Source organism: Hirundo rustica, chromosome 20 (assembly GCF_015227805.2).
Source record: "Hirundo rustica isolate bHirRus1 chromosome 20, bHirRus1.pri.v3, whole genome shotgun sequence".
Taxonomy (NCBI): Eukaryota; Metazoa; Chordata; class Aves; order Passeriformes; family Hirundinidae; genus Hirundo; species Hirundo rustica.
Window position 1 is genome coordinate 11,086,796 of NC_053469.1, and position 25,551 is coordinate 11,112,346.

The window sequence follows — 25,551 nt, forward strand, 5'->3', positions numbered from 1 at the left end:
CCACTCACATGCAAAGAGCCACCTAGGAAGGTGAGAAGGAACCTTTTTTATCTTCTTTGGTTATACTACCAAACCATGAAATTATATCACACGCTTTAATAAACTTTTATATTACACATTTTAATATACATGTAATTGATTTTCAAAAGCTCTGAAGATGTTTCAGTGGAAGTGTACTTCAGTGGTCACTAATACACAGCCCTTCAGGGAGAGCAGTGCACACCAGGGTTCTTTTGTGTAAATCTTCATCTCAGCAACTGGAATCTCATGGACAAGTTAAAACCAAAACACCCACAGCCCTGGCTGACAGTCTGTTTTACATAACTGGTCACTAGTGGAACTCACCATGACCCTGTGTCAGTCATGATCATACCTCTGCTTTTCTACTAGCCCTCAAGTATTTCTCTAAAAATAACTTCGTTTCAACCTTAAGGTTGCCTCATGCAACGATCCTGTTCAGGGCTGTGATGCATCTTGAACCTTCCAGGCAAGCTTTCTGTATTGCTGCCCTTTGTAACAGCTCATTCTGAGCAGGCAAATGTGGTTTTGGCTTCTGTCAGTGATTGACCTTTTGCATTGCTTTTGATGCTCAATGAGGTGTAGGTGGGACGATTTGGAAAAGAAAGTTCCCACCATCATGGCAGAGGAGAGAATAGTGTCCCAGCTAGCCAGCCTAGAACCAGCACAGCAGGCTGCCATGTACTTAGCAGCTGCACCCAGGGGCTGCAGGGATGGAATGGCTCAGGGCTGGCTGCCAGGTGCAGCTCCTGTGCCCTGCTTCCACACCCGCTCCATGGCTGCAGATTTCACCCAGCTGCTGATGATCCCGGCTTCAAGCTTGCGCACCTCTGTGACAGATGGGGGGTCAGCTGGGTTGTGTCCCCTAGGGAAAGCAGAGCAGTGTCAGTTACTGGACAGTAGATTTTTGCCTCCTGTGTAGGCAGTCTGTGATCTTAAGGACAGAGCCTGACTGGTTTGTGCTTCACATTTATATCCTGGAAACCAAGTTGCAGTGTCCGATCTCCAGTGCAGTAGGGCAGCAGCCCCAAGGTTGCCTTTGCTGGCTGCTGCTCCCCTCTGCTCCAGGCCCAAAGTCAGAAGGCACTGGACTACTTCACGTGACTGCCGGTTGTCTCCCACTTGTGCCAACCCCTGTCCAAGAACATGATCTAATGACACTAGGTAAGCTGAGTGCCAAGTTCTGCACAGCTCAGCATCCCTGGAGGCTGAAAGAGCCTTGTGCTGGGGAAGATCACTCTTTCACACTGGGCTGCAGCAGCCTGGAAGCCATCCTCTTTAGGTACCTGCCCTGTGCTAGGCACTGGTGAGGCTGCACCTCAACTCATGAGGTCCTTCTTGACAAATAAGACATTGAAGGGCTGGAACATGTCCAGGCAAGGGCAAAGAGCTGGAGCACCTGGAGTGGTTGAGGGAGCTGGGGGAGCTCAAGTGGGGGTCAGGCTCTGCTCCCAGGTAACAAGGGGCAGGACAAAAGGAAACAGCCTCAAGTTGAACCGGGAGAGCTTTAGACAGGATAATAGGGAAAACCCTTTCATGGAAGGGGTTGTAAAGTATTGGAACAGACTACCCAGGGAATTGCTGAGTTCACCATCCCTGGAAGCATTCAAAAAAACTTGTGAATGTGGCACTTGAGAACATGGTTTAGTGGTGACATGGTGGTGTGGCTGGGTTGATGGTTGGACTTAATGATCTTGGAGTTCTTTTCCAACCCCAACAACTCTGATTCTGTAACATCTCCTGGTTGTTTGGGCTGTGGCTTGCTGAGATCAAATACCCAGGGCATCAGGATTTTGCCAGCCAAAGGAGAGTTCGGTACTTACCGGAGATCAAGGTGATGGGCACCTCCTTTAATGGTAAGTGCAATCAGTGAAGGGCTGAGGCTGCTGTTTATCTGGGAGGAGAAGGAGCAAAGACCAATTCTCAGCAAGTTACTGGGAAGAGCTGGACATGAGTTCTGAAAACTAAACATGATCTGGGCAAGACTGAGGGAAGACATCCTTGGTATGGCTGGTACCACAGCTAACATCTGAATGAACCAGATCACCTGTCCCAAATGAAGGGAATGTTTTCTTCAAGGTGGGAACTTTCAGCTGATTCCAGCACAGGCAGTTTGAAGTTAGGTCTCCTTTGGGCCCATGCACCCTATAAGCAGTCTGTTCATCCTGGGATTCCAAGCCAGTCTAAAACACCAAGGTTCTGTATTTGATTAGGAGCTCAAACTCAAAATCCAGTCCTGGGTCATTTTTGTTTTTTAGACTGGACACTGAGAACACTCTGAAGTTTTGTTAAATCTAAGCCAAAACATGTCCTGGTTCGAGTCGCTCATCATAGCACCCACCTGGTCTCACAAAGTGTGCTGGGACTGGAGAGAGCCAGGAGCACATGGCCGGCAGCACTGAGACCACATGTGAACACAGAAACACACCAGGTTGTGGTTCAGACCCTGGGTGTGGGGAAAGGAAGGTCCTGCTGTGTCTGCACTAGTGAAGCCACATTTGTTCCATCAGTATTCCTGGCTGGTGGACACTACTCAATGTGTCTGTCATTAGTGTCCCGAGATTCCTCAGTGGTTCACCATGAAACAGCTGCTCACAGAAATTCAGGTTAAAACTGAATCGCCAGTGCTGCCCTGAAAGGGAGGGAGGGCAGTATATCACCTGCAAAGGCTGATCTGTGCTCAGGGTACAGTAGTGCACATGCTTACCCCACCTGCAGCCCATGGGTCCAAGTCTCCATTTGAAAAAATGATGTTGCTTGTACTTTTCAGGTCTGAAATTCAGAGAGTTCATAATTGAGAAGTCTCCTTCCTGCCCAGTCATCCAAATGTGTTTGGCTAGTGCCGCAAACATGGCCAAGAACAGAAAACATCAAAGAATTGAACAAACTTTTGGTAGCTTTTATGTTTTCCCCTTCTGTCCCAAAGAGATAGGGAAAGGTCTGTTTGGCTTAAGTCAGCACGAGGCTGTGATTTTCTGCCAGGACTCAGTACGCTGTGTCTGTCCTCATGGGGCTCAGCTGGACAGAGGGAAACAGGGAGACAGCTACAGGGTAACACAAAGGGACAAGCAACAGCACAACTCACCTTTCCCCCAAAAGTTTGTCTGCAGCCATTGTGCTCGCGGCCTCACACGCCACTTGTTCCAACAGTACTGCTCACGCATAGTCTCTGTGAAGGGCATCTCAGGGAACATGTCTGTCACATTGTTACTGTTAAATGTTAAGTTGATCTCCGTGCAAACCTAAGAGAAGCACAAGAGCTGTCATGGGACAGGGGCATAGCCAGGACAGCAGCTGAAACCTGTTGGGGGCTCCAACCCCTTACCTGGTAGTCCCAAGCCTCTGCATCCGAGCCAGTGCCACAGCCTGTGGGGTCAGCACAGGACTGGTACAGCTGGTATATGTCATAACACTGCACCAAGCCAGAGGAGTTGTAGAACACCCCTGCCAAGTGACAACATAGTACAAAACCAATCAATAACTCTGCTGTCTCACCCACTACCTCCCACGTGAGCCTCATGGCCAAAACCAAGCCAAGGGCTGAGTGAGTGTGCAAGGATGGGACAGAACTCACAGAGCCTACAACAGCGCAAGGTTACAGCCCAGCTTTATGGCAAAGCTTTTACATGGGGCTGACAAATTCCTCCAGATGACAGAAACTTGGCTATTGCCCCCAGTTCAATGCCAATATTGTCCTGTTTAGACAATTTCCTTTGTAAAGGGTTAAAAGCCTGGATAGCAGGCAGGGCTTCAGCTATGGCAGGTTCAGCAGGTCCCTGTGGCATCTTGCTCAGCTTAGGCCTCTGATTTCCCAAGAAGAAAACTCCTTCCAAGCTGTACCATTCTGGTATTTTATTCAGATTCTTTTCAGCCTCTGATTGCTAAATGTGGATCAAAAATCTGGCACCCTGAGCTGTACGATGTTCAAACAGATGTTGGGATGTTAGTTTCATCTATCATGACCCAAGCAAACAGCAATACCACTTGAGACATGGTATGATGGGGAAGTGCTAGTCTGGTTCTCTGCAGGTGGAAGAATCGATTCACATTATGGAGACGGAGTATTATTGCCCTGGAAGCAATCAGAGGACAACACTGTCCCCATTCACCTGTCACCAATTCAGCATCAGAGCCCATAGGACTACACTCTACCTGGCAGAAAGTGGGCTGATGCAGCACATGTAGAAAAAACAGTGTTTTCCTGTATGACACAGAGGAGCAAATACAGAGAAAAGCCAGTTCCCTGCCTGAAGTTCGGGTGGATCATTCCTCTTGTATGATTAAATTCCACCAAGTGAATGCATCTGGGGAGACAGGGAGAGGCATGAGGCCCTCCCCTGCAACTGTGAGGAAGAAATCCAACCCTGGCTTATTCATCTCGAAATAAGACTCCCACTCCTCACAAAAGAAGTAGCATGTGAATACATCCAGTAGATCAGACAGTGTTTGCCAGGACATTAGTGTTTTAACAATGATTCTAGCTGCTAGTCAAACATATTTAGCAATGATTTAGGATTGGTACATTTCTGACTTGGGGCACATACAGCATTTGGAAGGAAAAAAAAAAGAAACCTCTCAGGCATATTAAATTGCATTAAACCTGTAAGAATTCTTTTTTTATTTTTTTTTTTTTAAATGTCATTCAGAACCTGGTTTTCTGAATAATGACCAAGGTAGAACTCATTTTTAATAAGAAACTTTAGAGATCTTATGAGGAACTCCTCAAAAGTTCTTCAAATTCTATCTCTATTAATAATTTCCTTACAAACACTGCTGGGTGACAAAGTAAGTGCTCACAGAGACAAAAGTGTATGTGTGTATACATGAAGTATTTATGATTGCCTTGCCCTGGATTAAGACCACAGGACTTGTCCTCAACAAGGAGACCAGAAAAACTTCCTTCAGTGAATGTGCACTGAGCCTGTGACTGCTGGAGCCAGAATATGGGTAAACTTCCGGAAGAGAACTAAGTATTTTAGAAGTCCACATCTCATGGATGGACAACAGGCTATGGGGCTGCAATGCCTGAGAAACATGACTAGAGTAAGTTTGGAAAGGTGAGAGAACGAACATATGGGTCACTGTGAGATGTCTCAACAAAATCAAGAAGGAGCAAAATGTCCCAGAGGGAGACCAGAGTCATACCAGCTCCCCTGACACAGCAACGTGACAGGTCTACTGATAGGTGCTTCTAGAACATATAAGATCAAACTGATATTAACTCACCAACAAGAGCAGCCAAGCCTTCAATTGGGTCTTTGTGGGCAGTAATTTGGTCACAACCAACCTGGGTGAGACACATTACAAGTAAACGGCAGACAGAACAGTTATCAGTTGCTTTGTGAAAGGCCTAAGCTGGAAGATCCATTAATATTATCATTTATGTATATTATGGTCCAGTGGCTTTTCCAGAGGCCTAACACAACAGGTCTTGGAAGTTTTTAGCTTCCTCCCCTGTAGCAACAAAATACATAGAAGTAAGGAGACATGACAAGAGCAGACAGTTCCTTCACCGTTAAGGAGCTGTGGAAGGGCCACAGGCATACACAACAGTTCCTCCTACGATCAGAATATTTTAATGCCTGTTTCAGGGAGTGGGGGTAATGTGCAGAATATTTTTTTCGATTTTAGAGGTCATTACGCAGACCCTAGAAGGAAACTGGCTGCCCAGTGGAGCCAGAGGCAGCATATCCAGAGTTCCAGCGCAGCAGAGCCCTGTGTGACTTGTTGCACAGTGCACTCCAGGTAGGACTAGAACCCTAAATGTCACGTAGTCAGAGGAAAATAAAGTCCCATGGGCTTGACAACATACCAGAAGACACCAAGAATTGCAAAAGCCTCTGGTGATCTGGGATCAAAGCTGGTACCTTTCAAAAGCAGGAAAGTCTGGAAGGGCTGCAACATCCACTGCTACTGTCCTGTCCTGTTACCATCACCAGTGGTGTCTGCCTGACAGCAAAGCTCCAGACAGCTTAAGCTCCTGTCATCCACTCACAGTAATGTCCTCACCTTCACTGGATTGGCAGGGAGGTCACCCATGAAATCGGTTTTGTATGGATAGTCCATCATGGCCATCATGGTGAAGGCATTTCTAGCAAACCCAAACAGCTGGTAGATGGCCTCCTTGTTAGAGATCTTATTGCATGTGGCCATTTTGCTGCTGATCTCATCATAGGCTGCAAAAGAAAGGAAAATAAAAGACACAAACTTCAACAAAGGAAAGTTAACACCAAGCTTCAGCATCTTGTTTCACTCAGGAGTAAGAAGATGCTGTAACATAAGATGAGGTTTTTAGTGGAAATGACACATTACATCTAAATTTACACTTGTGGACAGAACGTTCAGGCACAGTCTCCCTGAGCAGTGTCACAACCTCACATGGCCCACAGCCCATGCTCTGCTCCTCACAGAGCCACTAATTAACTCCATGGGGAGCCCAGAGGAATCAGCACCTGCCAGAACAGAACTGGTCCTAGCTGAAACAGTGAGCAGAGCAGCTTGGTACAGTCTGTCCTCACCAGTGCCCTGACAGCTTTGCCTACTTATGCCTGCAGGCCCCTTCCCTGGCAGGGCTGCTGTGTCCAGCAAGGCAGGCTCCCCAGGCAGGCCTCCCACGCAGGAGAGCAGTGTAGAGCCAAAATTTTTTTAAAAGGAAACACCCAACTCCAATAAAACAAACACCACCACCACCACCCCTTACAAAAAAAAAAAAAAAAAAAAAAAAAAAAAAAAAAAAAGGAAAAAAACCCCACTTCTTGGGAGGAGGGTGCATCTGCAGTAAGAACTGACAAATGAGAACAGTCCTCACAAAGGACTCCCAAGACATGCCTTCAAATGTCAGTGGGATGCGGAGGTCCACTGAAGTCAGGAAATTCATCTCTGAAGACATTTCTTCAAGATGTATCCATACACACCTTTGTTTTTCTGCTGTGGAAAGCTGCTCCCTTAATTTTCATTCTCCACATTTTGGAGTTACAGTTCCTGTCCACATCCTGCTCTACAGCTGATCACTACAGCATGGCTGCTTTTGCTTGGAAACCTATGGCCTGGGACTTAACTCTGGATACACACTTGAGGGCCTAAGCCTTTAATGTGACCACCTTACCCAAGCTCCAGGAAGCATGGCCCCAGGCAGAGCTGGAATAGCCTGACTAGTTAACAGCAACATTCTTCCTGTTGTGACCCAAAGCTAAAATGGTGTTTTGATCCCTGGGCTCCTCTGGCAGCTCCAGGACCAGGAGCAGCTGGGAGGCACACAGCTCCTGACATGCAGCATCACAGTTCAAGGCTCAAGACAGACCCAGAAGCCACTACATCTGTCCCAACACCACGCACAGTTTCTAGGAGATGCTGCATCAGCCCATGGCATCTGGTCCAGCCCACTTAGGAGCCATTGCAGAAGTCTTCACCAGACCGTCTTAACTGTCCAAGACTGGAGATATAAGGGACTTGGATGATTGCTTCAGGACCTAGACTGCCCTCCACATTATTTCTCAGATCTGTCCTGTGAGCTGAGCCACACAGCTGTCATACCCACCAGAACAGCTCTTCATGGTATGAATATTGAGGGCAAGTATCTGGTCATAAAACACTATGCAAGTAATTTTCACCTGCAAGTGGTTTTGCATTTTGGTGCAGAAAAAATGGTTTCATTAACACTGAGCAAAGCTCCACAGAGCAACTTATGTTTTAGTTTTGGCTACCAATTTTAATACTAATTGAAACTGTTAATAAAAGAAAAAAAATAATCAATTGTGCAAGCAGAAAGAGGAAGCCATGTGGGCATCTGCACTGATTTATCTGAACAAACAGCTGAGGTAAAGCTGTATCAACTTCCCCCCCCGCCCCCCCACCATGGCTGGGAATGCTGGCTGCCCTTGGGAGCCATCTGCAGGGCTCCCTTCTTACCTCCACTCAAGCTCAGGTCTTTGATTTGCTGGAAGGCTTTACGGACAGCTGTGACACAGCCTAGGCTGGACTTCTGAAAATCCTGAAAGGACAGAAAAGATATGAGATGACGGTTTCCCACAAGAGATAACTTGAAGAGGCTGCAATGGAAAGAACTGCCAGAAGGAACAGAAGATGACAGGGGTTATTGGCCCGCTGGTCAGCACCTTATTTGCATTTCCAGGAGCAGTGACATCAGTCCTTCTGCCATGTCCTTCAGAGAGTCAGCATGTCTCTGCAGAAGCCAACACTCTGCAGAGTGTTGTGTTTCTTTATGTGACCAGACAACCGCCAACGCCAAAAGGAAAGAGTCTGCTCTCTCTCACCAGGGGAATATTGGCTTTATTGTGGAGTCCTGCCCTTCCTTGGTGGGAGCTCTTTCCCAGTGGCTCACCGGGGCCAAAGAGAGTGAGCCCCCGGCCATGTCGGGGCTTTTTCCCCGGGGGGCAGGGCCCAGAGGCAGGGACAAGCCACTGCCCAATCAGGGATAAAGTGGGAGTGGAACAGAGTTGGGTTACAGCTGAGCAAGGACAGACCATGTGATACAGATTACAAATCTGATGAAACACAATATAAACCCAATTAATGCATTACAACAGCACAGCTCAGGCCAGGCAGCAGCTGTGTCACCAGGTCTGGCTGGGATGAGACGTCAGACAGAACACTCTGCCCTTCATGGAGTATCAGGAAGAACACAAGGCAGCAAGAGAAAATGAAGCATGCTCAGAGAGGAGGGCAGCTGCAAGTGTCATAAGGATTTTCTTATTTCTAAACACGGCAGAGTGCTTGAAACAGCACTTTGTCTGTGAGGATCCATGGGAGAAGTCAGTTATGCACTGGGAGTAAAAGACCAAGATCTGCTTTTCTTCTTAAGCCTGCTAGTGGCCTGCCAAATGACCATGCCCTTTTTCTTGAGAAAACCATTACTGTACTTGAAAAATCACTTTAAGTTAGGTTTTGAAAAGCTGTAGTTGGCTATGGTGGATCAAGTTGTTTCTGTGATTGAAGGCCCTAGGAACTGAAGCTCCTTCTCCTCTCTCAAGTTGTAAGGCAGATTTAGATCTGCTGGCAACCAGTATTTTGTAACAGGAAGAATTACTAGGGTTCTCCTGAGGTCTCTCTCTACCCTGCTAGAGCAAGGTAGGTAATTACAAATCACTAGGCATTTTTCTTATAAAGACCCACCCTCAACTAAAAAATAGATTTGGGACCTTTCTTTTCTTCCTAATTCTAGCTTTGTGTTATAATTATGTCTAAAGAAATCATTGTGGGGTTTTTCCAAAGTTTACCTGGGCATCCCTTTAGGAGTTCCAAATATCCTTCTAGATGTGCTTACGGATCTTCACCTACTAATGGTTCTAACTGGAGCATGGGGATAGTTTGGCCTGGGACAAAGGAGCAGGTCTGGTCTGGCTGCTGTGATGGCTGAGCTCTCCTCTAGGCACTTCTGGGCTGCTGCCAAGCACTGCCTGGCATGAGGACCTTTTTAAGCTCACCCCGAGACCCTTACAGATCAGACACAATTCAGCTTAGCAGAGGCAGGAAGAATTGCAGCCATTTCATGTGCCTTCAATGGGATTAGCAGCTCCCACAGGTGTTCTCAGCAAGAAGAACAATTCAGGTTTCAGATGCATAAACTGAAAATCAGAGCAACCTCCACTGAAGATGGGAGTACTTTGAAACCACATAGTGCTTGCTTAAGAGCTCAGCCCAGAGCTTGGCTTACTGCTGCAGAGAAAATAGACTTTTAAATTAGTTGGAAGTTTTTTCATGTGTAAAGGTTAAAGCCCTAAGTTTGAGAGTGTGTAATGACTCACAGCATATTCACAGCTGAAGCAAGACAGGGGTGCTGAGAGGAAGTTAACTTCAACCAGAGAAGAATTCCCACTGCCGGGCCTGTTAGCTGACTAAACAGAAAAGAGTAAGGTGAATCAGTCTTTACAAACAGACTGTGAATCTGCTTGTAGATAGCACAAGGGAAGCAACAGAAGAAACTATCAGTTCTAGAAAATGTTACTAATTGACGTGGACCATTGCTCAGCCAAGGCCATGTTAAATTCCTGAACTTAAAGAAAAAGAAGAAAGGCTTAATAGAATTATGAATAGTTTTGCTATATAAAAGAAAAAAAAAAAAAAAAAAAGGAGGAGGGGTGCACAGTAGAGGGGGACATAGAATACGTGAATTAGGAAGTTGGTACCTTCCAAGTACCTCAGCCAATGGGGAAAGGAAGAGGGCAATGCATCCAGGAAATCAGGATAAAAAAAGGGGCTGTGTTCCCCAACCGTTTGAAAGACCCCATGGGAAATTCCCCATGGCCTCTCCCTTTATTCAAATAAAATTACAGGGCTCCTCTGTCTCCTTTTTGGACATAAACCTCTGACTCTGTGAATTTTTCCACAAAAAAATGGTATCACATTTTTTATTTGAAAATGTATAACTCTAAGATAAGATGTCTACTATTCTTTTATGCACTTAGGAGTTTCAAATGTGTTTATTTTCATATAACAGTCTCCTCTTTATACTTACTGGTAAAGCTATCTGTTGTGCAAGTCTGCACAGAAACAAGCTGTTTGTGTATATAAATAAGAACAAAGAGACCAGAAGTTACATACACAGGTGTGGTCTTTGAAGCGGAGAACAACAGCAAAGTAACACAAGAATGACAAGAATATGTAAACAAAGATGGATCACCTCCAGACTAGAGGGATGGGGGAGAAGAATGCTAAGGTGGCCAAAGGTAACCTAAGACTAAGCAGCAAGGTAAAAATCACTCCTGAGACACCTCACATGCTAATGTCAGACCACCCTAGTATAGTGAACCAGACATTGACCTGGAGCACGTGCAGAATAGTTAAGTTGACCAGTGAACAAGTTCTGTGTAACTTTTGTTCTAACTTATATAAAAGCCTGCAAACTCCCCAAAGAGAGGTGATGCCTTAAATATAGCCTAGCACTAATTCTGGGCAGAAAAGCAAGAAAGGTCTCAGCTCTGTGTGCTCATTGGCTCCTGCACCAGGCACAGACATCAGCCCCAACTGAAGGACAACAAAAGTAGTTCATACAAAGCCATCTGTGTCACCCATGAATTTAAAAATTCATGTCAAAAAGGAGGCAGAACAGACACCATCACAAGATTTCAGTACAACCAGGTAGTACAATTCTTTCCTTCTAAGATAAATATAAGTCAGCTCTAACATCAACTTTTCATGGACTTAAACTGCAAAAGCCACATTTGAATTTTAGTTTAAGTGATCCCGGGACACCTTGCACATTTTTAGTTATGAAATTAAGATTTCCAAGGTCTTCACTGAAATCCAATCACCTTGGGCTAAGGAGATGCTATGAATCATTGGCACCAATACAGCATTTTGGGACAGGATTTGGAAAATGAATTATCCAAAAGGCGTTCAGCCAGGCATAAAAGGAAGATTTCAGGCTCCAATATGGTCAAGCCACTAGAAATAGGAAAGTCAGTTCTTAGTGGTACTAAAGGTACTGGCCCAGAGTTTTGCTATTTGCAGCAGCACCATTGAACCCTGGCAGTGCTCAGCCATCCTGCAGTTACTGCTTTTCCTTGCAGGATGCCATTTAATTGCATTTCCTGCTTAGCAGCAATGCTGTGAAGACATATCTATCTATACACCTGGAAAAGAAAAAAGAAACAGCACTTCTAAAGGAAGAAGATACTGCTTCTGAAAAGAGATGTTACTTACTGCTGTGACATCTCTGAAGAACTGGGTGGGGTCTCCAAGCCCAGCCACAGACAGCAGAGGAGCACTGGCGGCTAATGCTCCAGCCACAACATTTGGGTATTTCATCCTCAGGTAAGCGCTCAGCATTCCTCCATAGCTACCAAGGAGAGAAAAGAGTTATTTCCTTTAACACACCACTTATACTGTAATAACTCAGAAGTCCAGACCAACATTTACAGGCTCACCTAATCCAAGGTAACAAGCTCATGAATACCTGTGATGCCTCATGTTGTCATGCATGCTCTGTGATACACATGATGCTCATGGATACCTGTGATGATTTGTGCCTCATTCTCATGTTGATCCAGTTATGGCCAATGAGCAACACACAGTGGTGCTCTTACTAGCCTTACTAGCTCACACCAGCTCTGGTGGGAACACAGCAGCTCAGTTTGCTTCTGAAGACAAATGTAAATCTTGCCTCAGTATCTAACTTTGTACCTTCCTGAGCACGTCCCAACAGCTTCAGAGCAGAGTAAAGCAGGGTTTGAGTGAAGCGCTCACTGTTCAAAGAGAGAATACACACTGTACATTTTGCATACAGAATGACAAGAACTAGTTAGAACTAGTCAGAACTTTGCAAGGCTTTTGGCAAAGGGTGTTCCTGAACATGGCAGAAACAGGCGGCCCTCTCAACTCCTGGAAAGTGGAGACTGTCCTCTCAGGGCGCCCCAAATAACAGCTGCATAGCTGAACCAGCAGAGATACAGGGCAAGGGAAAAGTTAACAAATGCCACAAGAAAAGTCAAAGCTACCTAGGTAGCTTCAGTGCCAGGGCCACAACCTACACATGGAATAAGCGCAGCCAGATAGACCCCAGATGACAGAAGTCATTGATTTGCTGATAGTTGTGGAGTTCCTCTGAGGCCATTGTGGGGGGCAAATGAGATCCCCAAAACAGGTTAAAACCTGGTCTAACTCCAAGCTTAAAAGCACTCAATCTCCCTCCCCACCACCTCAAGTGGTTCAGTAAATACTGTTCCCACAACACTGACATGTAAAGCAACTTGCCTTTCTCTAGCCCTGGTCCAGGAGACAAGCATTACCTGAAATCTGCTGCAATAATTTCAGGTTAATTTGGCACAGGTATAAGCACCAGAAGTGGCCTGTTTTTCTTGTCCTGTGGAAAAGCTCTGCTTTTCCAGCACTGCCATATTTCAGTGTTCTTCATTTGGGTTTAGTGTGTTCAGGGCTGCTACAGACTAAGCCCTCAATAACACACAGACAGCTGCAGTCTAACATGCAGCCAGCTAGGAGGTTTTGCTGAATCTCTCTCCCGTCTTCCTATCCCAGGACAGCTTCTGGGCTTTCCTGCTCTAGCAACTGTCCTGATAGTCACAGCATAAACCTCTGTGATATCAATAGTTCAGCCACCACACCACAACCAAATGAAGGCTTAATGATAACTATCATGTCAAATGCTTTTTAGCTCACTGCAATTGAATTCAAAGCCCTGTACTTCTGGAAGACTTTTGGAGGGGAACACCCCTCTACTGCAAGTGAGGGGATCCATCAAGAAACAAGGACACATCCACCCAGCTGCAGCATAGTGAGCCCCTTGAGAAAGGACTGCTGTAAGGAACCAAAGAGCAGCAGAGCAGAATTATGAAAAGGCATATAATGAAAATGGCTGGATGCTGTTAAAGAGGCCATGTTTAATAAAAAGCTATGTGGTCCCTTGAAAGAATATTTTACCAATTATTAGTTTTCTGTATTTCCAATATAAAATATTCTGATCCTGCAGAAGGAATTTCTCATTCTCATAGAATTATGGAATATGCTGAACTGAAAGAGACTCATTATGATCACTGAGTTCAACTCCTCGCCCTGTGCAGGACACTCCAAGTATACCACCCTGTGCCTGGGAGTGTTGACCAAACACTTCTTGAACTCAAACAGGCTTGGTGTATGACCACTTCCCTGGGGAGCTTGTTCCACTGTTCAACCACTCCCTGGCTGAAAAACATTTTCTTGATATCCAATCTAAACCTCCCTTGACACAGATCCATGCTGTTTCCTTGAGTCCTGTCACTGGTGATGAGGGAAGAGATGGGTGCTACTCCTCCACAGGATATTGAAGAGGGCAGTGAGGTCTTCCCTCACTCTCATCCAGGCTGAACAAACCAAGTTATTTTAGCCACTCCTCATAAGGCCTCCCCTTCAGACCCTTTCCCATCTTCATGGCCCTCCTTTGGACACACACTGATAGCTTCACGTCTTTTTTACATTGCGGTGCACAAAACAAGGTGAGGCCACCCCAGTGCAGAACAGAGTGGGTTAACTGCCACTCTGTCCTAGCCAGCGATGCTGGACCTGATGGCCCCTAGGATGCAGTTGGCCCTCCTGGCTGTCAGGGCACTATTGACTCAAATCCAATATGCCACTGGACCTCCAGTTCCCTTCCCACAGCTGCTCGCCAGCCTCTAGTTCCCAATTCCATACACACAGCCAGTGTTGCCCCATCCTAGGTGAAGAACCCAGCACCTACCTTTGGGAAACGTCATAGAATTGGTGATGGTCCACCTCTCTGATTTATCGAGGTCTTTCTGCAGGGCTTCCCTGCCTTCAACAGAGTCAATGTCTCCTCCCAGTTTTGTGTTGTTAGCAATCTGACTTAGTGTTCCTTCAAGTCCTCCATCCAGATCATTAACAAAGACATAGAAGAGCAGAGGGCTGAGGATGGAGCCCTGCAGAATCTCACTAGTGACTGTACACCGGCCTGGCATTACCCCAGACACTGTAACTCTTTGTGCCAACCAATGAGCCAGTTGCTCACTCATCATATGCTGGACATTTTGCCCAGAAAAGTCTTTGGGAGAGAGAGCATCAAGAAGTTTGCTCAAGTCCAAAATAATGACATTTACTAGCTCTCCTAGATCAACCAGGTGGGTTACCCCATCATAGAAAAGAAATCAGGTTCAACAGGCATGACTTTCCCCTCCTGAAACTGGCTGTGACCAATGATGGCATTGCCCTGCACGTGGTTTTTCAATACCTCCCAGAATAGTATTTGCCATGATTTTCCCAGATTTTACCAGCACTGAAGTGAAACTGACAGGCCTGTACTTTGTAGGGTCCTACTCCTTGTCCTTTCTGAAAACCGGAACAATGTTCGCCACCTTCCAGTCAGCTGGGACCTCTCTGGATTCCCAAGACTGCTCAAAAATCATCAAGACAGGTTTTGCAATGACATCGGCAGCTTTTTGAGGATTCTTAGATGAATCCAAACAGGCCCCATAGATTTGTAGGGATCCAGATGGAGCAGGAGATCCTGCACATGTTCAGGGTCAACAGGAAGTTGATTATTCTTGCATTCATGATACTCCAGCTCAAGGCACTGGGACCCCTTTGGTCTGTCAACCATGGTGAAGACAGAGGCAAAGGATGCAACATACACCTCTACCTTGTCTCTGTCCCTGTTTGTGAGGTGACCATCCTTATCCTGAAAACAGGCTAATGTTATTTCCACGTTGCCTTTTGCAATTAATGTATTAAAATGACTTTTAAAATAATTCTCCAATTTTGGCAGCTTCAACTCCAAATAAGCTTTAATCACAAGAATTTTCTCCCTTGTAGTGGGGTGCAGTATCTCTGTATTCTTCTCATGTCACCTGACTTTGCTTGCACTGGGCATACAACTTCCTTTTTCACCTTATTTCCAAGAGAAGATCCCTGTTCAGTCAAGCTGGCTTTCTGCCTTGCCTGCCTGCCTTTTAACATTTGGGAATTGCTACTCCTGTGCCCTTAACAGGGAATACTTAAAAGGTAACCAACACTGATGGACCCCATCACCTACAAAAACATTTTTCCAGGGAACTTTACTCAATAATTCCCTGAGCAGCCTAAAGTCTGCTGAAGTCTCTCCTCATGGCCAGAGTTGAGGTTTTGCTGGCACTTTTCCTCCTGTCAAGCAAGATTTTAAACTCAATGGCTTCATGGCTGCAGTGGCCAAGACAGCCACCAATCCCCACTTCGCTCACAAAATTACAAAATCCTCTCTGTTGACAAGCAGTAGATCAAGGCTATCTTTCTGATTCTGCTCCTTTAAGAACTGTGCCATAAAGTTGTCATCTGGGTTTTTCAAGGAATCTTCTGGCCTAGACTACCACCTGTGTGATCCTCGCAGTTGATTTTTGGCAATCTGAAGTCCCCCATAAAGACAAGGGAAGTTTACTTGGAAGCATCCTTAGTTCCTCAAAGAATAATTTGTTTGTGTCATCCTGTCTGGGAGATCCAAAGTAGACTCCCATAGTGATGTCTGCTTTATATATTTGTCCCTTGATCATACCCAGAGGCTTTCGACTGTGCCATTGCCAACTATGATCTCCAGACATCGTATCCCTTCCACTACATACAATGCCATCTCCTCATCTCTTCTGCCCTATTCCTCCTGAAGAGCCTGAAACATCCAACAGGGCAGTCCAGTCACAGGACTTATCCTACCAGACTTCACTTTTGCTAATGGTGCCAAATCTCTGGGCTTGGGCCAAAGTTTTGAGCTCCTCTTGTTTGTTCCTCATGCTGCATGCATTAGTGTAAAAACATTTCAGGTGAGATTCATTGTAGCCAACACCTCCTGAAGCAGATTGAGAGACCCCATTAGTGCTTGTTTCCTGAGGTTTTGGTACACCATCCTATTGCTCATCACTGGCAAATCTGGTATTTTCCCTTTACCCTTTCCAAGCTGTTTCTTTTTTTCTGCAGTTCTGCAGGATTCAGACATTGAAGAAGCTTAGAAACATCCAGTCAGGGGTGCTCCTCCAAAGCAACCACAAATGGAGTATAATTCCTGATGGGAAAGCAGAGTGGGACCTCATGATGAGCTCATGGGAGCTGAGGCACAGGCATATCTGCTCTCAAGAGGACAGCTTAAAGTTCTGCATTGAGAACTTCCTTGAGAGCAAAAGAGATCTACAGCAGCATAACTTCGGCTGGGAAAGGATGCAGATAAGAGAAGGAGCACACACAACCCTTACCTGCCTCCGAAAGCGATGACAGGGCAGTCTGCAGCACCAAACTCCTTCTTAAGCTCAGTAATGAGCACTGCATAGTCGGCAAGGGCTTGTTCCACGGTGAGCAGAGCAGTTTTCTTCAAGTGTGTTGACTCCAGTCCAAAGGGAAGAGACTTCCCATAGTACCTCTGAAACAAGACATACACTCTGGCAACGCTGGTCTGGGTCTTCTCTGCTCATGAACTGGCAGAACTTGTTGAGAGGGCTTTAAACTAGGTTTGAATGGGGAAGGGGATGCAGCTGGACTGTCTGAAAGCAGGCCCAAGGGTTGCAAGGCTGAGTTAGGGGTGAAGTCAGTAGCCCAGCTGAGGTGCGTGTATACCAATGCACGCAGCATGGGTAACAAAAAAGAAGAGTTGGAGGTCATGGTGCAACAGCAGAGCTATGATGTAGCTGCTATCACGGAAACATGGCGGGATGACTCACATGGCTGGAGCACTGCACTCAATGGCTACAAGCTCTTCAGAAGAGACAGGCAAGGAAGAAGAGGTAGAGGGGTGGCCCTTTATATTAAGCAGACTTTTGATACTGTAGGAATTGAAACTAAGGAAGATGGAGTTGAATGCCTATGGGTAAGAATTAAGTGGAAGGCCAACAAGGCTGACATCCTGCTGGGAGTGTTATCGTCCACCCAACCAGGAAGAAGAGGTAGATAACTTATTCTATAAGCAGCTAGGTAATGTTTCAAGATCATCAGCCCTTGTTCTTGTGGGTGACTTCAACCTACCAGACATCTGCTGGGAACTTAATACAGCAGAAAAGAGGCAGTCCAGGAAATTTTTAGAGTGTATGGAGGACAACTTTTTGTCGGAGCTGGTGGGTGAGCCCACCAGGGGAGGGACTATGTTAGATCTACTGTTTGTGAATAGAGATGGACTGGTGGGAGATGTGGTGGTTGGAGGTCGCTTGGGGCAAAGTGATTATGAAATTCTTGAGTTCTCAATATTTGGTGAAGTCAGGAGGAGCACCAGTAAAACTCTTGCATTGGACTTCCAGAGGGCAGACTTTGGCCTGTTTAGGAGACTTATTCAGAACATCCCTTGGGAAGCAGCCCTTAAAAACAAAAGAGTTCAGGAAAGCTGGGCATGCCTCAAAACAGAGATCTTGAGGGCACAGGAACAGACCATCCCTGTGTGCCGAAAGGTAAGTCGACAGGTTAAATGTTCAGCCTGGATGAGCAAGGAGGTTTTGGAGCAACTTAGGAATAAAAAGAGGATGTATCAGCTTTGGAAGGGGGGTCAGGTCTCTCAGGAAGTATTTAAGGGAGCTGCTAAAGCATGTAGGAAAAAAATTAGGGAGGCCAAAGCTCAGTTCGAACTTAGAATGGCAACTTCTGTAAAGGATAATAAGAAATGTTTTTACAAATATATTAATGCTAAAAGGAAGGGTAAGACCAACTTTCTTTACTGGACAAGGGAGGGAACTTAATATCTGCAGATGAGGAGAAAGCAGAAGTGCTTAATGACTACTTTGCCTCAGTTTTTAGTGAGATGACCTGCCTTCAAGACAACTGCCCTCCTGGGCTGGTAGATGGTGTCAGGGAGCAGAATGGTCCTCTCATAATCAAAGAGGTGGCAGTCAGAGAACTACTGAAATGCCTGGACATCCATAAATCTATGGGACCAGATGGAATCCATCCCAGAGTGATGAGAGAGCTGGCAGATGAGCTTGCTAAGCCACTCTTCATCATCTGTCATCAGTCTTGGCTCACTGGTGAGGTTCCGGACGACTGGAAGCTGGCCAATGTGACACCCATTCACAAAAAGGGTGCAAAGGAGGATCCTGGTAATTATAGACCAGTCAGTCTGACCTCAGTACCTGGCAAAATAATGGAACAGTTTATATTAAGTGCCATCACACAGAACTTACAGGATGGCCAGGGTATCAGACCCAGCCAGCATGGGTTTAGGAGGGGTAGGTCATGTTTGACCAACCTGATCACCTTTTATGACCAGGTCACCTGCCTGGTGGATGCAGGGAAGGCTGTGGATGTTGTCTATTTGGACTTCAGCAAAGCCTTTGACACTGTCTCCCACAGCATACTCCTAAATAAGCTGGCAGCCTGTGGCTTGGACAGGAGCACTCTTTGCTGGGTTAGGAATTGGCTGGATGGCCGGGCCCAGAGAGTGGTGGTGAACGGTGCTGCATCCAGCTGATGGCCAGGCACCAGTGGTGTCCCTCAGGGGTCTGTGCTGGGGCCAGCTCTGTTCAATATTTTTATTGATGACATGGATGAAGGCATGGAGTCTTTCATTAGTAAATTTGCAGATGACACTAAGCTGGGAGTGTGTGTCGACCTGTTGGAAGGACGAAGGGCTTTGCAGAAAGACCTGGAACAGTTGGACAGATGGGCAGAGCCTAACAAGATGAAGTTTAATAAGTCCAAGTGCCGAGTCCTGCACTTTGGCCACAATAACCACCTGCAACGTTACAGGCTGGGGACGGTGTGGCTGGACAGTGCCCAGGAGGAAAGGGACCCAGGGGTACTGGTCAGCAGCCGGCTGAACATGAGCCAGCAGTGTGCCCAGGTGGCCAAGAAGGCCAATGGCACCTGGCCTGTATCAGGAATGGTGTGGCCAGCACCAGCAGGGAGGTCATTCTTCCCCTGTACTCGGCACTGGTGAGGCCACACCTGGAGTGCTGTGTCCAGTTCTGGGCCCCTCAGTTTAGGAAGGACGTTGAGATGCTTGAGCGCGTCCAGAGGAGGGTAACGAGGCTGGTGAGGGGCTTGGAGCACAAGCCATATGAAGAATGACTGAGGGAACTGGGGCTGTTTAGCCTGGAGAAAAGGAGACTCAGAGGTGACCTTATCACACACTACAGCTTCCTGAAGGGTGGCCATAGTCAGCTGGGGGTTGGTCTCTTTCTTCAGGCAACAACAGACAGAACAAGAGGACACAGTCTCAAGCTGCGACAAGAGAGATATAGGTTGGATATTAGGAAAAAAATTTTCACTGAAAGTGTGACAAAGTACTGGAATGCTTTGCCTGGGGAAGTGGTGGAAGTGTTTAAAAGAAGACTGGATGTGGCACTTGGTGTCATGGTCTAGTTGAGGTATTAGAGATGGGTTGGACTCTATGATCTTGAAGGTCTCTTCCAACCTAAAAAATTCTGTGATTCTGCTTTCACCATACAGCTGGGATAAGTGTGCACTAATACAAGAAGATAACAGAGCATGAGGTGTCCTCTAACTTGTCCATAACTGAGGAAGTGCCTTGTCTCCTGCACCTGATACACAGACACTTTCAGGACAGATCATGGAGTGGATGGCCAGTACATGACAGCTACTTCCATGGGTTCCAAGTGGGTTCTCAACGTGAGTATCTATCCTGAAGTCAACTACAAAAGGGAACAGGATAATCTCCTCATGCCTAAGATGATAGATAGTGGATTTAATAGACTAGTGTGGGAAAGGTCAGCTTGGGATTTTGCAGGGTAGAGAGATTAAATATCATCCAAACAAAGTATCTCTCTACTCCAACACAGCCTGTAGAAACTACTTACAAAAGCAAATCATTCATGGCATAGGCTGTACTGAAACAGCAGTCTGTATCCTGGAGCGCTCGAAGGCATAGTAAAAAAATATTCAAAAGCCATGATTATGTAAAGAAGATCTGCTGTCATGGGGAGAAAGCTTACAGCAGCTCTGATTGAGCTCCATGGCAAAAAATTTTACCACTGTTCCAGACCTGCAGAAAGCTGAATTTGGTAACACTGAACAGAACAGGACTCTAAAGGGTGCATAATGACTAAAATACTCACATGTTCAGCAAAAATAACAAGTGCTTGCTGTTCCTCTGCTAATTCAAATATGAAGCCAGAGTTCTGAGCAAAAGTCCAGATGTCACCTTCATTGCCAGTATAGAAAAAGATGGGCCCAAATCCTTTCTTCCAGAACTTTGCTGAGGCAATTGAAAGAAAAAAAATTAAAAATAAAAATAAAACAACCCAAACCCCTAAAAACACATAAGACCCCCCCACCAAAACACACCAAAAAATATGTGCATGAAATTAGCCAATTTTTGGTGACTTTAGGCAGGAGCTTAGCACGGAAGATGTCTGTGAACAGGCTGATTCCTGAGTCCTGACATGGCACACAAAGGTGTTAGAAAGGCCAGGCTCCAGAAATCTCTGATTTGGGTGGGAGTAAATAAGAGCTTCCTTGGGGTCACTACATGGCCTGAAAAATTCACTTCTGCCTGAAAAATACCTAAAATCTCAAGTTCTGCAAGTTCTTTGCAGGCAGCTGCCCCCCAAAAGAATGATTTCCCATTTATATACCCTTTTTAGCCCAACTCACTCCAAAACACTTGCACAGCTCAATTTTCACACAGAACTGACATTAGGGAATTGCCTGCATCTTTCTGATGCTCCGGCTGTGATGTATAAGCTTGTAAATTATATATCATAGGATGGTTTGAGTTGAGGGGGACCTTCAAGATCCAGTTCAAGCCCCCTGCCATGGGGCAGAGACACCTCCAACTAGACCAGGTTGCTCCAAGCGCTATGCAGTGTGGCCTTGAACACTTCCAGCGATGGGGCAGTCACAGCTTCTCTGGGCAACCTGTGCCAGGGCCTCCCCACCCTGACAGGGAAGAATTTCATCCTTATGTCCAATCCAAATTCACCATCTGTCAACTTCAAACCATTGCCCCTGTCCTATCACTACTGGATTTGGTAAAAAATCACTCCCTCTCTTTTTCACAAACCACCTTTAAGTACTGAAAGGCCCAATAAAGCATGCCCAGAGCCTTTTCTTCTTCAGGCTGAACAAACCCACTCTCCAAGCCTGTCTCCAGAGGAAAGGGGCTCCACTTGTCACGAGACAAGGCAAAGCTTCAGACAAGCCCTGCCTTAGCCTCAAATTTTGGCAACACTTCAAATTTAAGGAATCATTCTGGCTCACAGTTCTAATGACAGCAAATCAGATCTACTTATAAAAATGAATTATTTATTAATCAGACAAGAGATAACAGACAAAAGATCTTAATCAGAATTACTCACTATACAGTATAAAACTAAACTACTAGTCGATAACAGTAAACCGTAAAACAGTGCACTGTATCAAGGCACCTGTATTAAAACTAGCAAAAGAAATAGTATTTATCAGGAATCAAATGTAATCTACCACCAAAATAGTGATAACATACACAGATTCCTTCACTCAACCCCCTCTGAAGCAGGTATCCCTGCTCATGGGAGAAACTCCACATATTTCCAGGGGAAAAAAAAACCTAAAAAACACCCCCACCCCACCCCCCCCCCCCAAAAAAAAAAAAAAAAAAAAAAAATAAAAGCAGATTTCTGCCTTGTGAAGCAGAATCTATAGCAGATTTCTGCTTTGTGAAAGTTTGGGGTGGCTTTTATAGTTGTAAAGCAAATGGCTATCAGTCAGTCAAAATCCAGCTTATCTTGTCAGATCTCACTTCAACAGTAAGGTATCTATTGGCAGTTGGGAAAAACCAGACCAGTGTTAACCCCATGGCCCAAAACCACCCACAACAGAGCTTATCCTGTTTGAGTTATCTGACTGGCTAACAAACAACAGATAAGCTCTTGGGAGAGGGTGAGATGCTCTGCCATACCAGCTCTCATATCATCTCTGGGGCATCCTCTGGACTCACTCCAGCAGCCCCACATCCAACTTGTCTTGAGGTCCCTGGGCCTGGAGGCAAGTTCTACCCATGTGGGGTCTCACTTGAGCAGAGCAGAGGGACAGATTCCCCCACACAGCTGCTGCCCACACTGTGGGGAAGAGCCCAGGATATGTTGATATATGTTATATATGTAACACACGTGCATATATGTGTGTATATGTATGATGATGATATATGAAGACAATGTGCTTCATCCTCAGATCACTTCATAACTGAAGGCAAATTGAGTCCAGCAGGACAAGCTGAGCTGTGATACCAACGCTGGCTTATCTAATGAACAGTTGCTCAAATGCTTGCTGACTTTTTGATTTTAGTTTAGGCATAAATTGCACAGGACTTAAGAGGGATAATAAATAGTTTTCTTCAATAATGAACCATAACTTACGTGTTGGTTTCAACACATCATCCAAAGAGACCCTGCACAGCAGCTGTCCCATGGATGCTGCTGTCACATGAGGCTGTTTCCATGAACAGAGGCCCAAATTTAATTCCTGGCCTTCTCAGCACAGAACTGCCAAAGCCAGATTTGGCTTGAAATGGGATTTGAAACCTCTCATTAGTGAAGCTGCTCCGCTTCATTAACAAAGAGCCAACACTCTATGCTGCATTTGCTTTGGGTATTGGGTAGGTAACTGGAGTGCTCAGCGTTCTCCTTCCTCTGGCTCTTCTGATATGCTTCATGGCTCCTAGAGTAAACAACCATCACAGGAGCCAAAAGAAAACCAGATGAGTGTCTTAGACAGGTATCTATTTTTAGATTGAAATCCTGGGGAATAGCCAGTTAAACTCAAGAGCATCAGATTCCCTGTTGTGAAATTACTCTCCATTTTCTTGCTGATAATCTGAAAAGTCTCATATTGCACAAAAAAACAGTAGAGGTAAATGGAATTACAGGAATTCTCTATACATCAGCAGAACTGCAATGTTAATATTTTGCTCCTCACAAATATTATTCAGCTTTGTCCAGGACTCACAAAACATAACATTTAGAAAGAACACAAATAAAAGTTGCACAATGCTTTAAACTATGTAATCCACACATTGTGTTCAAAAAGGGCCACTTAATTAGTGAAACTGCAGCCTTGGTATGCTCTCAAAATTCACTGGTGTGACCATATCTTTGGGTTGAACTGATCCATGAATTCACGCCTGGTGAAACACAGGATTTAGCTGAACAACAGGTGATGTGAAGACAAGCTGCAGCATCTGAAGACCCCAATGCAGCTGGGAGGCAGAAGCAGTTGGGCACCAAGCTGGGCAGCGCTCACGTCTGTTGTTATTACCAAGTCCACCTTTCCTCCCTCCCTGCAAACTGCTTCCCAATTCCTCTGTATGGGCAGGGTTGAAAAACATGTGACACTGGTTACAGAAATTGCTGTGTTTTCAGTCACATGCTATTTAGAAAGGCCCTTTTTCTCTTTTACTGTCAGTGACACAAAAGGAAGACACAGCAGGCTCCTTGCTGGCAGTGCTCATTGTTTGGCATGAATTAAGCTATCTACAGTTGCACGATTTTAAATAATGCCAACCACTGACCCAAGAGCAGATATTCAATCTTAAAAATGATTGGTACACGGTGCAACATTTCAGTCTGTTTTTCCTCTGCATTCTTCCTCGCGCATTCAGAGCACTGAACTACATGCAATTGTAAGAGATGCTGGCATCTACAGAGCCAGGTCTGGTGCAAGCCTAACACAGCTCTTGCTTCTAGTCTACTCTTGCTCCAAAGAGGCCAGTCCCCAAAATCCCTCTGCACCACACAGCCAGAACAAAAGGCAAGGAGTGAATTCTAGATTAGTTTGTGCTGTACAGGAACCTAAAGACCATCCAGTTCAAGCCCCCTGCCATGGACAGAGACACCTCCCACTAGACCAGGTTGCTCCAAGCCCTGTGCAATGTGACCTTGAACACTTCCAGGAATGGAGCAATCACATCTTCTCTGGGCAACCTGTGCCAGAGCCTCCCCACCCTCAGAAGGAAGAATTCCTTCCTAATATGCAATCTAAGCCTACTCTCTTTCAACTTAAAGCCAGGCCCCCTTGTCCTGTAAGTACATGCCTTTGTAAAACGTGGATGAAAAGGAAAAGGAGAGGAGGATATAGACAATGCTGGGGGATGCTTGGCTCGTATAGGGTTGGCCCTTTACCCTTTACTAATACTGATTCTTGGCTGCCCAGTGCTGCAGCTCCTGCTCTTACACCTCGGAACAGAGGCAGTTAAAGCTTAAGCAAAAAGGAATCCATTGTGAAGCCACAGACCCCACAGGTCCTACCCGACACCAGGTACCGCTGCGGGAAGGTCTCGTTGCCAAAGGTCTCGAAGCTGAAGTGGTCCTTCACCTGCGGGAAGAGTCGCTCCTCCAGGCCGGGCCGCACGACCCGGGCAGCTGGAGGGGGCGTCATCAGCATAGGGAAAATCGACAACAGGCGTTGTCAACCGGTACGGCACAACCCAGCCTAGGAACCCGGGCCCGGGGAACTCGGAGCACCCTCCCGGTGCTCCCCAGACTGACTGAGGGCTCCGGCTCAGCAAGGCTAGCTCGGCATCCTGCCCGGTGCCTGGAAAAGCTAGTTGAGTGTCCCGTCCATGAGAAGGCCGGAGCTCTGACCAAGGAAGAAGGTCAGCCAGAGGGGCCCGTCCCGAGGAGCGGGGAAACAGGCAGAAGGAACCGGCCCGAAACACCCACCGGAAGCGCGGGCAAACGGCAGCGGCGGGAGCAGCAGCAGCGCCGTGAGCAGCAACACCGACCCCATACCAGCCGCTACGCGCTCCCGCGTGGGCACGGTCACGTGACCAACTGCTGCAGGGTCACGTGGTAACCCAGCGTCCTTTCACGTGACCACGCGAGAGCCACACCCGCCGCGGCTGCGCTGTGGTGGCTCGGACCTGGCAGCTTCCCTACTCGTTTGGCCGGGCCGTCACCTCCCGAGCCTCCTAGGGGTGGAGGGAGCGGCGCCACTCCCTGTGTACTGCAGAGGCTAAAAAGGCAGCAGATGTGGCAAGTTAGTTCTGTAACTTGCGCCTCTGGCAAGGGTTACCTGGCCACTTCATCTTCTGTATGCTTAGGTTTGAGCTCGGAGAAGGGGGCACCCCATCCCCGATCAGGTGTTTGTTGTGGTCCCTCCCAGGTGTGAGAAACACGATTCACTCTTTAAAAGTTTTTA

General features: G+C 46.3%; 1 protein-coding gene across 1 annotated transcript; it reads right to left on the bottom strand.

Annotated features, from left to right (window-relative positions):
• Positions 1-104: 104 nt before the first annotated feature.
• DPP7 (dipeptidyl peptidase 7) lies at positions 105-25,195 on the bottom strand. Its single transcript, XM_040083503.2, has 13 exons — positions 25,074-25,195; positions 24,660-24,773; positions 20,493-20,632; positions 16,695-16,858; positions 11,680-11,815; positions 7,927-8,008; positions 6,028-6,194; positions 5,245-5,305; positions 3,344-3,462; positions 3,104-3,260; positions 2,726-2,790; positions 1,842-1,912; positions 105-883 (listed from the first exon to the last, which is right to left on the bottom strand). Exons 1-13 carry the CDS (start codon positions 25,138-25,140, stop codon positions 742-744), a joined length of 1,485 nt encoding a protein of 494 aa, XP_039939437.1. The 5' UTR covers positions 25,141-25,195; the 3' UTR covers positions 105-741.
• Between the last annotated feature and the right edge of the window lie 356 nt (positions 25,196-25,551).